General features: G+C 35.2%; 1 protein-coding gene across 2 annotated transcripts in view; it reads right to left on the bottom strand.

Annotated features, from left to right (window-relative positions):
- Positions 1-22437, bottom strand: part of GTF2A1L (general transcription factor IIA subunit 1 like) — a 50887-nt gene continuing 28450 nt past the window's right edge. For both annotated transcript variants that reach the window (XM_059406110.1, XM_059406109.1), the window contains 3 exons: positions 5767-6027; positions 4612-4701; positions 1-194 (listed from right to left, as the gene is read on the bottom strand). In XM_059406110.1, the coding sequence (XP_059262093.1) occupies positions 87-194; positions 4612-4701; positions 5767-6027 (459 nt within the window). In that variant the 3' untranslated portion in view covers positions 1-86. The remainder of the gene's footprint in view (positions 195-4611; positions 4702-5766; positions 6028-22437) is intronic.

A 22437-nucleotide genomic window follows, 5' to 3' on the forward strand; every position in this document is an offset into this window, starting at 1 on the left:
TACTGGGCTATATAAAAAATAAAAATAGGTTTCACAATATGTGATATAGTCCCACTGATGTTTATGGTGTATCGAGCTCTTAAGTTTTACCACTCTGCATCACCAATGGCTTTGGCAAATACATAATCTCTCCCTCCAAAACACATAACACCATCTTTCAAATAGAATTTCCATTTGTTCTTGCTTCGATGAATCTGGAGGGAGAAAAATAGTCTAAATTAATTAATTTTATAAGTTAAAGGATCATTTATAATTCTTTGCACATCACACGGGATTATTCTGACCCTAAATGAGAGTTCTTTAAAAATAAGACCTCCTCACATACTATACCTACACTTTCTTCCAATATACCTCTTTATTAGCACAGAGTGTTCAGGCTGAACCCTCAAAAGTCTCACTTTGACTCCTTTTCCTTCTACTTCACAATACTTTAAAAAATCTCAATAAAAATAAAATAAAATTAAATTAAAATTAAAATAAGACCTCCTCAACATAGTTTATTCATTCATCCAGCAAATATTTGAGTTCTTGTATGTCAGGTATTATTTTAAGCACTGTAGATATATCATTTTAGAATATATATATGTCATATATATATATTTTTTTAACTTTTTAAAACCCGGAAAAATTCCTGACTTTGAATAGTTTATATTTTAGTGAAGGATGGAGGGAATAGAAATCTAATAAATATAACCTAATTATAAGGACTACTAAAAGGTCCTAAGTGCTATGAAAACTAGAGCCGGAAAAGCAAGATCACAAATACAGAGGTGGGTTATAATTTTAAATAAGAAAGTCAGTGTGAGCCTGACTTATGAGATAACATTTGAGCAAAGACTTAAAGAAGGTAAAGGATAAAGCTAGGAAGATATTAACCACAGAGAACATTCCAGGCAAAGGGAACAGAAGCACCAAAGTCCTGAGGAGGGGGGATACCTGTTCAAAAACAGCAAAGGGTTCAGTATGTCTACAACAGAATAAACAGAGAGGATGTAGTTAATATTATCAGGCATGGAAAAAAGTGGAATTTCATTTTGAATGAGAAATTTATAGTAAAGTACTGAGCAAGGTCAGAAGATACAGTTTATAATCTACAAGATTCTACTGGCAGTTCCTTGGACTTAATAAGTCAGTCTAAATACAGACAAAATAAAAACTAGAAAATCCTACTACCCCAAGAGGTAAGAAATCATAAAATCATTATTACCTCTGGGTAAACCACAAGTGACTATTTAAAAACCTTAGATATGTATGATCTGAAATCAAGGGTAAAAATTAAACCCAGATGTTTATTGCAACAGTTTGTTTATATTTATTTGTATTTATTACTTATTATTATATTTGTTATTTTATTTATATATTTTGTTTTATATTTATTATTTTATTATTTTATTTATTATTATTATTCCCTATATATAACCTTTATATTAATTTTAGAAATTCTCTAAGACATTCTATAACATGATTATATCCTTTAATTCTGCAGTCAGCATGGTGACCAATGACTTCATTTAACCTTTTTTCATGGCACATCTCAATATTTTCAGTTTTTCCCCAATTGTTAACTTATAAATTTCAAAGGTAAATTCCATACGGTAATCAAAGCCAGATTAAATATACTAAAAAAAGCCAACAAGACAACAACAAAAGTAAAACAAAAACAACGCTACTCAAAGTTTAATAAGCATGCAAATCACCCCAGGGTCTTGTTAAAATGCACATTCAGATTCCGTACTCTGGGGTAAGATCCAAAAGTCTACATTTGTAATGCTCTCCCAGGCAAACTGATGATACTGGCCTTCAAAACACACTGACTAGTAAAACTCTTAAAATACTACTGAAAACTTCAAAACTTACTTGAGATTCGCTATATTAAGTGCGATCTGAAATGAGCTAACTGATGCCCAGAACTGGGAAATTATTCCCTCATAAAAATCTACTGCTGGCAGTGGTCTCTTGCATCCCACTTTGACCTTATAGATACATTTTCTTTGCTAGCTATTTCTAAGTTCATCAGTCCCTTTTAAGAACAATTCAGTGGCTCCCCTTGGTTTAAAATGTTTAGTACTGTTTTTAAAATATTCATCAATTAGAGAGAACTCAGACAACTAGATTTGTCAACACTATACACCTAATATCACTCCTTCTACCCCCTGTAAGAAGCAAAGACAATGTATGAAAACACACTTTGAAAAATACAAAGCACTATGTAATTAATTATAAGCTATTTCCCACAACGCAATACAACAAAGGATACTATATCCATAATGGTCTAGAATATCCTCTGTGACTCTATGGGATGCATACATAATTTAGTGCCTTATAGTGTCTTCTTCATAGAAGGCAATATACTGTTTATATGAAACTAAAATAAGTTTCAAACCAAGAATGGTCTCTTCTCTATTACCTTCTTATGCTTATGTGTTTACCAGAATCTAAATTGCCATTTTCTATCTATATAAAATGTTATAGGAGAGAAAACGATCTTATTTTTAGAGAAACGGATTTCTTTTTATAGCAATTCAAAACACCATCCTCTGTTTCTCTCAAGTATATTAGAATTGTTACTGGGAAAAAAAGACAATGATGTAAATATACATTAGTCATCGGGAAAATGCAAACCAAAATCACAATGGGATACCCATACCAACTGGAATGGCTAGATTCAAAAAATCAGATAACAAGTGTTAGTGAAAACTTGGAGCAATCTAAACCCTCATACACTGCTGGTAGAAATGGAAAATGGTAAAGCCACTTTGGTGAACAGTCTGGTACTTCCTCAAACTATTGCTGTATAACCCTGGAATTTCACTCCTTTATATATACCAAGAGAAATGAGAATATATGTTCACACAAAAACCTGTAAATAAATGTTTAAAGCATCATTCTTTTCAATAACTTGCAATGACCCAAATGTCCATCAACAGATGATTGGATAAATAAAATGTGGTATTCAATGGACTAGTATTCAGCCATAAAAAAGAATGAAGAACTGTTATATGCTATGACATGGATGCATCTTGAAATACTGTAAAGTAAAAGCAGGCAGGCACACATACACACACACACACACACACACACACACACACACACACACATTTATTATATGATCCCTTACATATGGAACTCCAGAACAGAGAAATCTAAAGAGACAAAAAGTAAATTCGTGGTTTCTTAGGCCTGGGGTGAGGATGGGAGGAAATGGGGAGATATGGGAGTGAAAACTAAAGGGAAATGTGTTTCTTTTTGAGGTGATTAAATGTTCTTAAAATGGACTATGTTAATGGCTGCATTTGTATATTCATACTTATGAATATACAAAACCGCTGAATTGTATACTTTAAACGTGAGTTGTATTGTATTTGAATTACACCTCAAAGCTGCTAAAAATAAAGAAGTAAATATACAGGAATTAAAGACAAAAGCTGACTATTCTACCACATCATCACAGATATAGTATTTAAAAAGAAGAAAAAGCAGTATTCTCTGTTAGTTGTCAAAACTGAATTGCTTTTAACTTAATCTCTAGATTTGAAAACTGACACACCTTCAACTATTTTTTTGTTTAAGTGGGCTCAGCCCAATGCAGGGCTTGAACTCATGACCCTGAGATCTTAAACTCTTGACCTGAGCTGAGATCAAGAGTTGGACACCTAAGTGCCCCTCGACTCTCTTTGTTGATCATTCTCTAATGTCCAAATAATCAAGTCCCGTTGATTCTTCCATCACTGATTCTTTCATGTTCTACATTGCCACCCCTAGTCCAGGCTCTGGTTACTTCATGAATGCACTATCCCTGTTCTAACCATTTACCTCTGCCTAATCAGCAACTACAGCCAGTTTTAAGCCCAGTTATAATTTTCTCAGTAACATTTTCAGAACGCCAACGTCCATCAAATCAAGTTTGAATTTCTCGTACCAGACTTCTGGATTTTCCAATCTGCTGCCAACTCTGTCCCAAACCCCACCTCATTTCCTGATAAATCCAAAAGAACATGTAAGGCAGAGCTGTCTCTTCACTGCCCCCTTGTATATTCTACATGCATTCATTTCACTGTTCTACTTGTACTAAGCTGTTCTACTCAGAATGTCTACTCTCCACACTTATCTATATCTTACAAATCATTTAAGACCTATTTCAAAGCTCCACATCACCCATGAAGGATTTGTGGAGAACTCCAACTACAAATGATTTCTTATATTTCCTAGCTACTTTTTGGACTTACTGCCTACACCACTCATCTTACTATTTGATTTATATGCCATGTATTTTAGCATTTGATTTATATGCCACGTACTTTAGCATTTGATTTGCCTGTCACAGATTTTAGCTTCTGATTTACCTACCTTCTTATTGTATGCCATTCTTTCATTACATATAGAAACATCTTGTTTCAATAAGATTGTCACCTCCTTAAGTAAGAATTATCACTTTTTTTGTATCCCTGAGACCACACAGCACAATGTTAAGACACAAAATATATATAATTAACTAGCTTTTTCAGGATTCACTATGGATTTTAATTTACCATCATATTGTCCATCATTTTACATACCTTCCTACCATAAATGCAATTAATAAACCCACAGTTCAAAAGGTGAATACAGCACCTTGTCATACTGGCAGACGATTACATTATCCGTGTCAAACAGGTCTGGCACATCCTGCTCACTAACGTCATCTCCAGAATTTAAGGGGTCCTAAAGATGAAAGATGGTCACAGTAAGGAATTTCATGATGCTGTGAATTTTTTAAAGACAGAGATACATATAGAAATAAAGGCACTTGGTGGGGTGCCTGGGTGGCTCAGTCAGTTAAGCATCTGCCTTCAGCTCAGGTCATGATCTCAGGGTCCTGGGATCAGGCCCCGCATCAGGCTCCCTGCTCACAAGGAACCCACTTCTCCCTCTCCTCCCTGCTTGTGCTCTCCCCTGTCTCCATACTCTCTCTCTCTCAAAGAAATAAATAAAATCTTGGGAAGGAATGAAGGAAGGGAGAGAGGGAGGGGGAGAGAGAGAGAGAGAGAGAGAGAGAGAGAGAAAGAAAGAAAGAAAGAAAGAAAGAAAGAAAGAAAGAAAGAAAGAGGGAAGGAAAGAAGGAACAAATGGAAGGAGGAAGGGAGGAAGGGAGGGAGGAAGTTACTTGGAAAGAGAATAGTATCGTACTTAAAAAGTCAAATAGCCTGAGTTTGAATCCCAGCTTGGATACTTGGTAACTATAAGAGTGACCTTCGTCAACGTACTAAAACTCTTGATATCTCAGTTTTCTCATCTGTTAAATGAGGGCAGTAATAAGACCCATAAGGCTGTGGCAATGTTAAATAACATAAAGCAGGTAAGACTTAGTGGGATATCTGGCATATCCCTAAGGCCACCATAAATGATAGTTAGTACTACTTACCACATTCTACAAAAACTTACTGCATTTATTAGAATCAGAGCAGCAACTATATGCTTCTAACCTGGCTGCCTTCTGTACCTCCACTCCTGTCCTCTAAACCTTCCACTGTCTCCAGTTAAGACCAACAAATATAGTAGCCAATTCCCAAATACTTAATATTAGTCTGAATTACAGTTTAAGATAAAAAGTTTAAATAGTAGGGTACCAATAATTCTCATTTTAAAAGACTAAAGACAGGGTTAATCTTAATTGTGATTCCTCTTGATTAAAATATATTAAAGAATAAAGTGTATTTAAATTATACTAAATTACAAATGCTGTAAATTTAATTTAAAAAAAAGTTTCAGCTCAAAAGTGATTCTCACCTCTTCTACAATGTCTGTTTGAGGATCTTCATTATCACTACTGTTGGCAGTTGAAGCTTCATTTGATATACTGTCAACTTCTTCTTCAAGTACCTTCAGGTCTCCTGCATCAATAATCCTTAGAAATTCATTTTCATCTACTTCTCTTGTAATTCCTATTTCGTCATTGGAAGATGTATCACCGGTTCCATCTATTTGAATTATTTCATTAATATCATCATCAGTGACCTGAATGCTTAAATCCATCTGAGAATTAGAATCCTAGAAAGAGAAAAAAATGCAGTAAAGCTTTTCAAGTCAAAAAGGTGTATAAAACATTTTATCACACAAAATATAAAATTAGTTAAACATTTCACAATAATCTTAAAATATATTTATTTTCTATATTTATTTTCTTTCCTATGTAAGTTCCCTAATTTTTTACTTTAGAACAATTTCAGTATTTCTATGCAACATGGAGGTAAGGTTTAAATCATAAATAAAGTAAATCCACTCACATTCATACACAGACAACAAATGAGTTTACTAGTTCCAGGTAGTAACTGCTGACTTTTATATATACCACCTTAAATTTATACAGTACTTGTTAGATTTTAACTCTTTCATTTTATTTTAAACAATAATTCAATGAAGTAGAAAGTAAAGTGAAATCATGCTCAATAGATAAATAAAAAACAAAGGATTATACTAGCTGAAATAAGCCAAGCACAAAAGAACAAAACGAAATCAAAACTGACAGAAATGAAAAGATAAACAGACAAATCTATAATTATAGTTGGAGATTCAACTTTCCTCTTGCAGTGAACAATAGAAAAATAAACTGAAATTTTGTAAGGATATAAAAGACATGAAAAACACAATCGAACAATTTATCCTAATTGACATTTATAGAATACTCCATCCCAAAATAGCAAAAAGGCACATTTTTTTAAAGAGCACACATAATGTTCACCAAAATGGATCGTATTCTGCTAAAATAAATCCTGACAAATTTAACACACACAATGTTCTCTAAGTGCAAAGGAATTAAACCTGAAATCAGTAACAGAAAGATCTGGAAAATCTTCTAATATTTAAAAATTATCAGATTTCTAAATACCCATGGATCAAAGAGTTAAGTCACAAGGGAAAGCAGAACATAATTTTAATTGAATATAAACAAAAACATAACACTTCAAAACTTATGAAATGTAGCTAAAGCAGTGCCTAGAGGGAAATTACAGCATTACATGATTATATTAAAAAAGAATCAAGTTTCAAATCAATGGCCTAAAATTCTACCATAAGAAAGTAAAAAGACTGAATTAAGCTCCTGGCAAGAAAGAAAACATAAAAAGAGAAATAAATAAAATTGAGAATAGAAAAATATTGAGAAAGTTAGACCAAAAGTTCATTCTTTAAAAAGATCAATAAAATTGATAAGCTTTTAGCCAGACTGACAAGGAAAGAGAAAGAGAAAGAAAAAACAAATAAACACTATCAGGGATTAAAGAAGTGGTTTTGCCATAGATTCTGAAGATACTAAAAGGATAAGGAAATTGTCTTCTGCCATTTGAGCTGCTATAACAACATGCCATAGGCTAGGTAGCTTATAAACAATGGAAATTAATATCTCACAGTTTTAGAGGCTGGGAAGTTCAAGATCAAGTTACAAATAGATTCAGTATCTGGTGAGAACCCACTTTCTAGTTCACAGGCAGTGTCTTCTGTGTCTTCACATGGCAGAGAGGCTAGAGAGTTCTGTATAGGGTCTCTTTCGTAGGGCAATTTGTCCCATTTGTAAGGGCTCCACTCTGACCTAATCATGCCAAAAGACCCAACCTACTAACACCACCATCTTTGGGGGTTAGGATTTCAGCAATAAATTGAGGGGAAGAGGAACACACCAACATTCAGACTGAAATAAATTAGTTTAAAAAATTAATTTTGGGGGCTCCTGGGTGGCTCAGGGGGTTAAAGCCTCTGCCTTTGGCTCAGGTCATGATCCCAGGGTCCTGGGATCAAGCCCCACATCAGGCTCTCTGCTCAGCAGGGAGACTGCTTCCTCTTCTCTCTGCCTGACTCTCTGCCTACTTGTGATCTCTGTCTGTCAAATAAATAAATAAATAAAAATAAATAAATAAATAATAAATTTAAAAATAAAAAATAATTTTGTAGTAGCGATAAATGATTAGAAATTGAAATTTTAAACAGCACTAATTAACTTAAAATTTTACTTCACATTTTAGAGAAGTTTCCAAAAGTTGCCCCATTGAATTTAAGTTTTGTGGGTTTTTAAAGTTTTTATTTAAATTCTACTCAGCATTTAGTGTACTATTTGTTTCAGGAGTAGAAATTAGTGATTCATCACTTACTCATAATACCCAGTGCTCAACATAACAAAAAAATTGCCCAGTTTTTAAGAGTCTGCACATCTACTAAGTGGGAAGAAGTCTAATGAGCTCTTCACCTCCTTGGAGAGATGAGGGCTGCCTCCTCTGTGGAGAGGGAAGCACTCTGAGAAGCTATGCTCATGTGATTGTGGTGCATTGCTTTCAGTTCTAATTGAAACTAGGAAATGCAGGGAAGTGTGATAAAGAAAACAGGATCAGGTGAGTGTGGAAATTAGTGGACTTTTTTCCCCACAAAATCTATAAAGACAAACTAGCTTGAGTTAGGGGTGTGATTTCCAGGTTATATATGAGAAGAGGTGTCTTAGAGCTAACAGCATGAAACCAACAAGGGAATATCCTTCACTTCCCTGTGACTCCAGGCACAAGTTGCAAGAACGCTCCTTAAGAAGAAGCACAAGACTGTTCCAAAAGTAAATATGTAGAGGAGAGGTTGGGGTGGTGATCGATTTATTTATTTATTTATTTTTATTTGACGGAGATCACAAATAGGCAGAGAGGCAGGCAGAGAGAGAGAGAGAAAGAGAGAGAGAGAGAGAGGAAGGGAAGAAGGCTCCCTGCTGAGCAGAGAACCCAATGTGGGGCTCGATCCCAGGACTCTGGGATCATGATCTGAGCCGAAGCCCAACGCTTTAACCTGCTGAGCCACCCAGGCACCCTGGGGTGGTGATCTATTTAAATCAAACCTAGTTCATACAGTTTTGAGAGTTCTGTGTCTATGTGAATATCTAGCACAGTGCCTACTTTACAGAAGCATTCAATAAATGGTCATTGCAGCAAAACAAATAATAATAAAACATTTTTAAATCTTAAAAAATAAAAATAAAAACAGCAGTAATTAAATCAGCAACGGAAAAGGAACTCATCACATACAAGAGATCCTCAATAAGGTAACATGCAGATTTCTCAGCAGAAACTTTGAAGGCCAGAAGGCTGTGGGATGATATATATTTAAAGTTCTGAAAGAAAAGAATGTCAACTGGGAATTCTATATCTGGCAAAACTGTCCTGTAAAAATGCGTGAAAAATTAAAAGATTCTGAGATAAAGGCTGAAGGAGTTTATTACCACTGTACCTGCCCCACAAGGCTCCCTAAAGGGAACCCTTTAAATTAAAATGAAAGGAAACCAGACAATAACTCAAAACCATACAAAAATAAAAAGTTTTCTGGTAAAAATACATAAAGAAATGCAAAATACAAAAAATACAAAAACCAGTATTATAATTTTGTTTGTAATTCTACTTAATCCTGAACAAGATTTAAAAGACAAAAGCATAAAAGCATTTATTATTATAGATCTGTGTTAAGGGAACACAATATATAAAGATGTAATTTGGGATATCATTAACAAAGTGAGAGAAGGCAGAGCTGAAGAGGAGCAGAATTTTTATAAGAGACTGAAGTTGGGTTGGTATCACTTCAAGACCATAATAACTTTAAGATACCACAAGTAATCCCCATGGTAACCAAGAAGAAAATATCTATAGAATATACACAAATGGATATGAAAAGGGAATCAAAATGTGTCACTACAAGAAAATCAACTAAACACAAAGGAAGGCAGTAAGGGAGGAATTGTGGCACAAAAAAGCTAAAAGACAGAGAAAACAAGTAACAAAATGGCAAAAGTCCTACTCTATCAGTTATTACTTTAAATGTAAATGGATTAAGCTCCTCATCAATAGACACACATTGGCAGAATGGATAAAAAACAGGATCATTAGATATGCTGTCTACAAGAAACTCACGTTAGAGCTAAGGACACACATAGGTTGAAAGTAAAAGCATGGAAAAAGATACTTCATGCAAATACCAACCAAAAGAACTGGGATATGCTACTATCAGACAAAATAGACTTTAAGCCAAACGCTATCAGAAGAAACAAAGAAAAACATCATACAATCGAAAAAGAATCAATTCACCCAGAAGATTTGACAATTATAAACATATCAGCACCAAACATTATAGCTCCTAAATACATGTAACAGTGACAGAATTTGAGAAATAGATACCTTTATGATACTAGTATAAAACTTCAATACCCCACTTCCAATAATGAATAGAACCAGACAAAATAGCAATAAGGAAATAAAGAATCTGAATATTATAGGCCAATTGGACCTAAAAGACATATAAAACATGCCACCCAACAATAGCAGGATACCCATTATTCTCATTCTCAAAAACACAGAGAACATTCTCTAGGAAAGACATTTTAGGCCACAAAACAAATCTTAATAAAAAGACTGAAATCACATAAATTATCTTTTCTGATCATAATAGAAAGAAAACACACAAGATATGGAAATTAAACTATAGATTCAAAAAATCAGTGGGTCAAAGAAGAAATAAAAAAGAAATAAAAAATAAATCAATCATATAGTTGTGGGTTTATTTCTAGGTTTTCTATTCTTTTCCATAGATCTATAGGATGGCTTGTTCTAGCTCTATAAAAAATGCAGTTGGTATTATGATAGGGATTACATTAAATGTGTAGATTGCTTTGGGTAGTATATACATTTTAACAATATTTGTTCTTCCAACTCATTACTTGGAATGTGTTTCCATTTCTTTGTGTCATCTTCAATTTCTTTTAGAAGTGTTTTTATAGTTTTCAGAACTTCTTTGTTTAGGTCTATTCCTAAGTATCTTACCTTTTTTGGTGCAATTGTAAACAGAATTGATTTCTCTTTCTGCCTCTTCATTACTAGTGTATAGAAATGCAACAGAGGAGGGAGGAGCAAGATGGCAAAGGAGTACGAGAGCTAGATATCATCAGGTCCCAGGAGATCAGCTAGATAGTTATCAAACTATTCTGAACACCTACAAACTCAACAGGAGATCAAAGAGAAGAAGAGCAGCAATTCTAGGAACAGAAAATCGATCACTCTCTGGAAGGCAGGATGTGCACAGAAGTGAATCCAAAGCAATATACAGAAAGAGAGACCACGGGGGGAGGGGCCGGCTCCTGGCAAGTGGTAGAGCAGCAGAGCACAAAATTAGAATTTTCAGAGGTCTGCTCCACTGAAAGACATCACTCCAGAGGCTAAGCAGAGTGTGGATCCCTTGTGGGGACAGTGTGGTCTCAAGACCCACAGGGTCACAAAAAGACCAGGGGTGTCTGAGTGTGAGAGCTCCCAGGTATCAGAATGGGGAGGCCAGCTACAGAGACAGAGCCAAGGAGTGGCTCTCAGCTTGGGGTTACCTAAAACCATGATCCGAGAGACAGATCACAGCTCTTCGAGCAGGGACCCAACAAGCAACAGATCCGGGTAGACTCACCTTCCTCCTCTGGGAGGAGTGGTGCAGGAGTGCACAGCAGGAATCTGCTGGGTTTGGAGACTCCAAATGGGGTCATGCACTAGAGATAGAAACGCTCAGTCACAGGCTGGGAAAGAACGGAGTGCAGCCAGGGTCCAGGGAGATGGGAGTGATTGACTGCTTTTCTCTGAGGGTGCACTGAGGAGTGGGGCCCAACGTCTCAGCTCCTCTGGGCCTGAAACTGGGAGGCTGTCATTTTCATTCCCAGCCTCCAAAGCTGTACAGGAAGCATTCAGGGAACAAAAGCTCCTGAGAGCAAACCCGAGCAGATTACTTAGCCTGACCCCTGGCAAGGGCAGTGCAATTCCACCTTGGGCAAAGACATTTGAGAATCACTGCAACAGACCCCTCCCCCAGAAGATCAGCAAGAACATCCTGCTAAGACGAAGTTCACCAATCAATGAGAACTACAGAATTTCAGAGGTAGGGGAAAGCAACGCATAGAATTCATGGCTTTTTTCCCACGATACTTTAGTCTTTCAAAGTTAAATTTTATAAATTTTATTTACTTCTTATTTTATTTTTATTTTTCCTCTTTCCTTTTAATTTTTTTAACTATTTATCAATGCTTTCTTTAAAATCTTTTAAAATTTTCATTGTTATAGTCATATTTTATCCCCTCATTGTATTTAACTTATTTTTTGTGTACATATAGTTTTTTCTTTCTTTAAAATTTTGGGATAAAGTTTCTTCTAATAGATTAAAATATACCCTAAATCTAGCACATGGCTTTGTTCTAGTCTCCAGCGTGATCACATTCCTTTCCCCTTTTTTTTCTATTTTCAACCAACTTCTTAATCAATTCCTTTTTTAGAATCTTTTTAAATTTTCATCTTTATAGTCATAGTCCATCCCTTCATCATATTTACTCTTATTTTTATATAAATCTAAGTTTTTCTTTCTTAAAAATTTTGGGAGTTAGTTTCTTCTAGCAGACCAAAATACACCCAAAATCAAGTGTGTGGCTCTGTTCTATTCACCAATCTAACTATATATTTTTTTCTTTTTTTCCTCCTTTCTTCATCCCCCAGTTTTGGGTCTCTTATGATTTGGTTAGTGTATATTTTTCTGGGGTTGTTGCTACCCTTTTAGCATTTTGTTCTCTCATTCATCTATTCTTATCTGGATAAAATGCCAGGGCGGAAAAATTCACCACCAAAAAAGAACAAGAGATAGTACCAATGGCTATGAGCCTAATCAATATGGACATTAGTAATATGTCAGAACTAAAGTTCAGAAATGACAATTATCAAGGATCTAGCTGGGCTTGAAAAAAGATACTAGAGAATCTCTTTCTGGAGAAATAAAATCCCTTTCTGGAGAACTAAAAGAACTAAAATACAACCAGGTTGAAATTTTAAAAAGCTATTAATGAGATGCAATAAAAAATGGAGGCTCTTACTGCTGGGATAAATGAGGCAGAAGAGAGAATTACTGATATAGAAGACCAAATGATGGAGAATAAAGAAGCTGAGAAAAACAGAAAAGGAGAAACAAACAACTACTGGACCATGAGGGGAGAATTCAAGAGATAAGTGATACCATAAGATGAAACAATATTAGAATAACAGGGATCCCAGGAGAAAAATAAAGAGGGGAGAAGAAGGTATATTGGAGCAAATTATAGCAGAGAATTCCCCTAATTTGGCAAAGGGGACAAGCATCAAAATCCAGGAGGCACAGAGAATCCCCCTCAAAATCAATAAAAATAGGTCCACACCCCGTCATCTAATAGAAAAACTTACAATTCTCAGTGACAAAGAGAAAATCCTGAAAGCAGCTTGGAACAAGAGGTTTGTAACGTATAAGAGGTCTGTAACATACTTCTATCCACAGAGACTTGGCAGACCAGAAAGGACTGGCATGATATATTCAAAGCACCAAATGAGAAAAATATGCAGCCAAGAATACTATATCCAGCTAGGCTGTCATTGAAAATAGAAGGAGAGATAAAAAGCTTCCAGGACAAACAAAAATTAAAAGAATTTGCAAACACCACACCAGCCCTACAGGAAATATCAAAAGGGGTCCTCTAAGCAAAGAGAGAGCCTCAAAGTAACAGACCTGAAAGGAACAGAGACAATATACAGTAACAGTCACCTTACAGGCAATAAAATGGCAGCAAATTCATATCTTTGAATAGTTACCCTGAATGTAAATGGGCTAAAATGCCCCAATCAGAAGACACATGGTATCAGAATGGATTAAAAAACAAACAACAACAACAAAACAGAAAGCAAGACCCATAGAAATGCTGTCTGTAAGAGACTCATTTTAGACTCAAAGACAACTCAGGATTTAAAGTGAGGGGTAGAAAACAATTTCCCATGCTAATGGACATCAAAAGAAAGCTAGAGTGGCAATCCTTGTATCAGATAAATTAGACTTTAAGCCAAAGACTATAATAAGATATGAGGAAGGATCCTCTATCATACTTAAAGGGTCTGTCCAACAAAATCTAACAATTTTAAATATCTAATTTATTAGTTATTTAATTTAATCCCCCAACATGGGAGCAGCCAATTATATAAACCAATTAATAATACAATGAAAGAGACACATCAACAATAATACAATAAAAGCACGGGACTTTAATACCCCCCTCACTGAAATGGACAGATCATCTAAGCAAAATATCAATAAGGAAATAAAGGCTTTAAATGACACACTGGACCAGATGGACATCACAGATATATTTAGACCATTCCATCCCAAAGCAACAGAATACCCATTCTTCTCTAATGCGTATGGAACATTCTTCAGAATAGATCATATCCTGGGTCACCAATCAGATCTCAACTGGTACCAAAAGATTGGGATCATTCCATGCATATTTTCAGACCACAATACTTCAAAACTAGTACTGAGCCACAAGAGGAAAGTTGGAAAGAACTCAAATACATGGAAGCTAAAGAGCATCCTACTAAATAATGAATGGGGCAAGCAGGCAATTAAAGAAGAACAAAAAAATTTATGAAAACAAATGAAAATGAAAGCACAACTGTTCAGAATCTTTGGGACTCAGCAAAGGCGGTCCTGAGAGAAAAGTATATAGCAATACAAGCCTTTCTCAAGAAACAAGACAGGTCTCCAGTACACAACCAAACCCTACACATAAAGGAGCTGGAGAAAGAACAGCAAAGAAAGCCTAAATCCTGCAGAGAAATAATAAAGATTAGAGCAGAAATCAATGAAATAGAAAGCAAAAGAACAGTAGAACACATCAACAAAACTAGGAGCTGGTTCTTTGAAAGAATTAATAAGATTGATAAACCCCTGGCCAGACTTATCAAAAAGAAAAGAGAAAGGATCGAAATTAATAAAATCATGAATGAAATAGGAGAGATCACAACCAACACCAAAGAAACACAATTATAAGAACATATTATGAGCAACTATACACTAGCAAATTTGACAATCTGGAAAAAATGGATACAATCCTAGAAACATAAACTACCAAAACTGAACCAGGTAGAAATAGAAAACCTTAACAGACCCATAACCAGTAAGGAGATTGAAGCAGTCACCAAAAATCTCCCAACAAACAAGAGCCCAGGGCCAGATGGCTTCCCAAGAGAATTCTACTAAACATCTAAAGAAGAATTAACACCTTTCTCCTGAAACTGTTCCAAAAAATAGAAATGGAAGGAAAACTTCCAAACTCAATTCATGAAGCCAGCATTACTTTGATCCCAAAACCAGACAAAGACCTCATCAAAAAGGAGAATTACAGACCAATATCCTTGATGAACACAGATGCAAAAATTCTCACCAAAATACTAACTACTAATAAGATCCAACAGTATATTAAAAGGATTATTCACCATGACCAAGTGGGATTTATTCCTAGACTGCAAGTTTGGTTCAGCAAGTGCAAATCAATCAATGTGATACATTAATAAAAGAAAGAACAAGAATCATAGGATACTCTCAATAGATGCTGAAAAAGCAGTTGACAAAGTACAGCATCCTTTCTTGATCAAAACTCTTCAAAGTGTAGACATAGAGGGTACATATCCCACGATCATCAAAGCCATGTATGAAAAACCCACAGTGAATATCATTCTCAATAGGAAAAAACTGAGAGCTTTTCCCCTAAGGTTAAGAACACAGCAGGGATGTCCACTATCACCACTGCTATTCAACAAAGTACTAGAAGTCCTAGCCTCAGCAATCAGACAACAAAAAGAAAAAAGTTTTCTGAATTGGCAAAGAAGTCAAACTCTTACTCTTTGCAGATATGATATGAAACTTTATGTGGAAAACCCAAAAGACTCCTCTCCAAAACTGCTAGAACTCATATAGGAATTCAGTAAAGGATATAAAATCAATGCACAGAAATAAGTTGCATTGCTATACACCAACAGTAAGACAGAAGAAAGAGAAATTAAGGAGTCGATCCCATTTACAATTGCACCAAAAAACATAAGATACCTAGGAATAAACCTAACCAAAGAAGCAAAGAATCTGTACTCAGAAAACTATAAAGTACTCATTAAAGAAATTGAGAAAGAGGAACTGAGGAAGACACAAAGAAATGGAAAAACGTTCCATGCTCATGGATTAGAAGAACAAATATTGTGAAAATGTCTATGCTATATCTAAAGCAATCTATACCTTTAATGCACCCCCTATCAAAATACCATCAATTTTTTTCAAAGGACCCTCAACTCTATGGTCAACTAATCTTCAACAAAGCAGGAAAGAATGTCCAATGGAAAAAAGACAGTCTCTTCAACAAATGGTGTTGGGAAAATTGGACAGTCACATGCAGAAGAATGAAACTGGACCATTTCCTACACTACACACAAAAATAGACCCAAAATGGATAACAGACCTCAATGTGAGACAAGAATCCATCAAAACCCTTGAGAAGAACACAGGCAGTAACCTCTTCAACCTCAGCCACAGCAACTTCTTCCTAGAAACATCACCAAAGGCAAGGTAAGTAAGGGCAAAAATGAATGCTTGGGACTTCACCAAGACCAAGAGCTTTTGCACAGCACAGGAAACAGTCAACAAAACCAAAGACAACTGACAGAATGGGAGGAGATATTCACAAATGACATATCAGATAAAGGGCTAGTATCCAAAATCTACAAAGAACTTATCAAACCCAACACCCAAAGAACAAATAATCCAATCAAGAAATGGGCAGAAGGCATGAACAGACATTTCTGCAAAGAATACATCCAAATGGCCAACAGACACATGAAAAAGTGCTCAACATCTCTCAGCATCAGGGAAATACAAATCAAAATGACAGTGAGACACCACCTCACACCAGTCAGAACGGCTAAAATTAACAAGTCAGGAAATGACAGATGTTGGTGAGGATGTGGAGAAAAGGGGAACCTTCCTACACAAGGGGAACCTTGGTGGGAATACAAGCTGGTGCAACCATTCTGGAAAACAGTATGGAGGTTCCTCAAAAAGTTGAAAACATAGCTACCCTATGGCCAGCAATTGCACTACTGGATATTTACCCTAAAGATACAAATGTAGTGATCTGAAGGAGCACGTGCACCCGAATGTTTATAGCAGCAATGAATAGCCAAACTATGGAAAGAACCTAGATATCCATCAACAGATGGATGGATAAAGATGTGGTATATATATACACAATTTAATACTATGCAGCCATCGAAAAAACATGAAATCTTGCCATTTGCAATGATGTGGATAGAACTAGAGGCTATGTGCTAAGTGAAATAAGTCAATCAGAGAAAGACAATTATCACATGACCTCTCTGATATGAGGGAATTTGAGTAGGGTGTGGGGTCATGGGGGGCACAGAAGGAAAAAATGAAACAAGATGGGATCAGGAAGGAGACAAATCATGAGAGACTCTTAATCTCAGGAAACTAATTGAGGGTGAGGGGGTGAAAGGGGAGGGATAGGCTGGCTGGGTTATGGACATTGGGGAGGGTATGTGCTATGATGAGTGCTGCAAATGGTTTAAGACCGATGATTCACAGACCTATACCTCTGAAGCAAATAATACATTATATGTTAATTTTTTAAAAAAAGAAATTCAACGTATTTCTGCACGTTGATTTTGTATCCTATGACTTTGTTGAATTCATATAGCAGTACTAGCAATTTTTTGATAGTCTTTTCAGTTTTTTATAGAGTATCATGTCATCCACGAAGAGTAAAACTGACTTCTTCCTTGTTGATTTGGATCCTTTTCTTTTTGTCTGATTGCTGAGGCCAAAACTTCTAATACTATGCTAAGTAACAGTGGTGAGAGTAGACATCCCTGTCCTATTCCTGACAACAGAGGAAAAGTTCTCAGTTTTTCCCCAGTGAGGATGATATTAATTATGGGTTTTTCATATATGCTCTTAATTATGTTGAGGAATATTCCCTCTATCCCTTCTTTGTTGAGGGTTTTTATCCTGAATGAAAATTGTTCTTTGTCAGATGCTTTTTGGGTATATATTGAGAGGATTATATGGCCCTTATCCTTTCTTTTATTAATGTGGTGGTCAACTAATTTTCAACAAAGCAGGAAAGAATATCCAATGGGAAAAAAGACAGTCTTTTCAACAAACAGCATTGGGAAAACTGTACAGCAACATGCAAAAAAATGAAACTGGACCACTTACATATACAAAAATAAATCAAAAATGGATGAAAGACATAAATATGAGACAGGAAACCATCAACATCCTAGAGGAGAACACAGGCAGTAACCCTCTTGGCATCGGCCATATCAATTTCTTATTAGATACATCTCCTGAGGCAAGGGAAACAAAAGTAAAAATAAATATTGGGACTTCATAAAAATAAAAACCTTCTGTCCAGTGAAGGAAAAAATCAACAAAACTAAAAGGTAACCCATGGAATAGGAAAAGATACTTGCAAATGATGTATCTGATAACAGGTCAATATCCCAAAATCTTTAAAGAACTTATAAATTCAATACCAAAAACCAAATAATCCAGTTAAAAATGGGTAGAAGATATGGACATTTTCCCAAAGAAGACATACAGATGGCTGACATAGGAAAAGACACTAAATATCATTCATCAGGAAAATACAAATCAAAACTACAATGAGATATCACCTCACAACTGTTAGATTGGCTAAAATCAACAACACAGGAAACAACAGGTGTTGGTGAGGATGTAGAGAAACAGGGAAACTCTTACACTCTTGATGGGAATGGAAACTGGTGCAGCCACTGGAAAACAGCATGGAGATCCCTTGAAAAGGTAAAAATAGAACTACCCTATAATCCAGCAATTACATCACTAGGTATTTACCCAAAGAAAACAAAAATACTGATTTATGCACCTTGATGTTTATAACAGAATTATCAACAATAGCCAAATTATGGAGAAAGCCTAAATGTCCACCACATGATGAATGGGTATTTCTTATCTATCTGTGTGTTTGTGTGTGTGTGTGTGTGTGTGTGTGTGTACATACATACAATGGGGTATTACACAGCCATCCAAAAGAATGACATCTTGCCATATTCAATGACATGAATGGAACTAGAGAGTATTATGCTAAGCAAAATAAGTTGGAGAAAAACAAATACTATATGATTTCACTCATATGTGGAATTTAAGAAACAAACAGATGAACATTGGTTGTGGGGTAGGAAAAAAGAGAGGCAAACCAGAAAACAGACTCTTAACTATAGGGGGAGGTGGGCAGGGAGGTGTGGTTAAATGGGTGATGGGTATTAAGGAGGACACTTGCTGTGATGAGCACTGTGTGTTGTATGTAAGTGATGAATTACTTAAATTCTACATCTGAAATTAGTATTATATTTTATGTTAACTGGAATTTAAATAAAAACTTGAAAACAAAAACAAAAAAATCTTTTATGAAAAGGTAGTATCTTAAGACAAATAAAAATGAAAATACAACATAACAAAACTTATGGGATGCAGAGAACCAGTGCTAAGAATGAGATTTATAGCTATAAACGTTCACATTAGAAAAGACTTCAAATTAATAACTTAAATTTACACTGTAAGGAACCAGAAAATAAGAACAAAGCCCGAAGCTAGTATAAGGAAGGAAATAATAGCAATTAGGGCAGAGATAAAGTAAAGAATAGGAAGAAAAAAAAAAAAAAACAGAGAAAATCAACAAAATGAAGAGTTCGTTCTTCAAAAAAATTAGCAAAATTGATAAGCTTTTGGCTACGTTGATTAAGAAAAAATTAAGACTCAAATAACTAAAATTGAAATGAAACTTTACTACCGATTTTACATAAAAATAATTATGAGAGAATACTATGAACTGTATATCAACAAATTGGATGACCTAAATGAAACAAACAAATTTCTAAAAACACGCAACTTACCAAAAATGAATCATGAATAGAAAATCTGAATAGATCTGTAAGAAGATAGAATTAGTCATTAAAATCTCTCAACAAAGAAATGCCCAGAACCAGATGGCCCCACTGGAGAATTCTAACAAACATTTAAAGAAGAATTAACACCAATCCTCAAATATCCTAAACAAAATACTAATACACACAGAATTCAACAGCACACTAAAAAGATCACACATCATGACCAAGTGGGATTTATTCCTGGGAAGCTGGGATGATTCAACATATGAAAATTCAATCAATGTAATACAACATATTAACATAATGAAGGGGGTACACATAATCACCTGAATTGATACAGAAAAGCATTTGACAAAATTCAATGCCATTTCATAATTTTTTAAAAATACTCTAACTAGGACTAGAAGGAAACTGCTTCATTATAATAAAGGCCATCTATGAGAAGCCCTCAACTAAGAGCATACTCAGTGCTAAAAAACTCAAATGTTTTTCCTTTAAGATCATGAACAAGGCAAAGTGACCACTCTTGTCACTCCTTTTCGACAATGTACTATAAGTCCTACCCAGGACAACTAAGCTAGATAAATAAATAAATGGCACCCAAATTGGAAAGGAAGAAGTAACATTATCTATTTGCATATAATACTATCTCATACCTATACAAAACCCAGAAGATTCCACACACATAAAAATGTGAGAACCAATGAATGAATTCAGCAAAATTGCAAAAGGCAAGAATGAACATACCAACCATCAGCTGCATTTCTATACATGAATAATTAACAGCCTGAAAAAAATGCAGAAAATAACTTCATTTAACATATCATCAAGTAGAATAAAATACTTAGGAGTAAACATAACCAAGGAGTCCAAAGACTTGCTCACTGAAAACTGTTAAACTTTCCTGAAAGAAGTTAAAGAAGCAAGGAATAAATGGGAAGACATTCTGTGTACATGAATTTTAAAGAGTCAATATTGCTAATGCCACCCAAAGCCATCTATGTATTCACTACAATCCCTATCAAAACCCAAATCCTGATTTCTTTCTTTTTTAAGATTTTATTTATTTATTTGAGAGAGAGAGAGAAAGAAAGAGGAGACAGACAGAGCACAAGCAGGGGCAGGGGCAGGGGCAGAGGAAGAAGCAGGCTCCCCGATGAGTAAGGAAGCCAATGTGGGACTCAATCCCAGGCCCATGACCTGAGCTGAAGGCAGAAGCTTAAACCAACTGAGCCAACCAGGTGCCCTCCCTATTTCTTTTGTAGAAATAGAATACCCATCTTAAAATTCATATGAAATCTTAAGGGACCCTGAATAACCAAAACAGTGTTGAAAAAGAAGATGTAAGTTGGAAGTCTAAAACATCCTGATATTAAACCTTAAAAGAGAGTAGTTAAAACAGTGTGGTGTTGGCATACAGACAGATAACAAACCAACAGAAAAGCATAAAGAGCCCAGAAACAAATCCTCACATTATATGGTCAAAAGATTTTTACGTGATTCCCCATTCAATGAGGAAAAGGGCAGTCCTTTCAACAAATGGCACTGGGAACACTGGGTACCCACATGCAAAAGAAAGTAGTTGGACCCTTACCTTATACTATATACAAAAATTAACTCAAAATGGATCAAAGATTTAAGCCAAAGAACTAAAACTATAAAACTTTTATTTTTTTAGAAAAAATCATAGGGGAAAATCTTCATGATGTTGGACTTGGAATTATTCCTCAAAGAGGATACCAAAAGCACAGACAAAAAAAAAAAAAAAAAAAAAGAGGCAGGAGGGATAGATAAAATGGCCTTCACCAAAATTTAAAAATCTTTATGTATCCAAGGACATTATCAAGAGAGTGAAAACACAACCCACAAAATGGGAAAAAAAATGTTTGCAAGCCATATATATATAAGGAGTTAATATCCGAAATATGTAAGAAATCCTATAACAAAAAAAAAAAAAAACTTGATTTAAAAACATACAAAGGACTTGAACAGACATTTCTCCAAAGAAGATAAATAACCAGTAAGTATGTTAAAAAAATGTTGTGTCCCTAGTAATTAGTGAAATGCAAATCAAAACCACAGTAAGATACCACCTCATACCCATTAAGATAGCAATTATCATTCCAATTTTAGTATATGTGCTGCCGAAGCGAGCACAAGATAGCAATTATCAAAGGAGTAAAACAACAGGAACTAACAAGTGCTAGTAAGCATGTGGAGAAACAGAACCCTGGTGCACTGGTGGGAATATAAAATGGTACAGCTACCATGGAAAATAGTACAGTAGTTCCCTAAAAACCTTAAACAGAATTACCATACAATCCAGCAATTCCACATTTGGCTCTATATCCCCCAAACAACTGAAAGCAGAGACCTGACATATTTGTACACCCAAATTTACAATAGCATTCATCAAAATTGCCAAAGGGTATAAGCAACCCAAATGTCCATGGACAGATGACTGAATAAATAAAATACAGTATGTACCTAACACAGAGTAGTTTTTAACCTTAAAAAAGAAGGAAGTTCTGAGACATGCCTCAACATGAATAAACACTAAAGACATTATACTAAGTGACAAGGGATACAAAAGAACAAACACCATCTGATTCTACTTCTATGAGGTTATCTGAAA

This window comes from Mustela nigripes, chromosome 7 (assembly GCF_022355385.1).
Source record: "Mustela nigripes isolate SB6536 chromosome 7, MUSNIG.SB6536, whole genome shotgun sequence".
Classification (NCBI taxonomy): Eukaryota; Metazoa; Chordata; class Mammalia; order Carnivora; family Mustelidae; genus Mustela; species Mustela nigripes.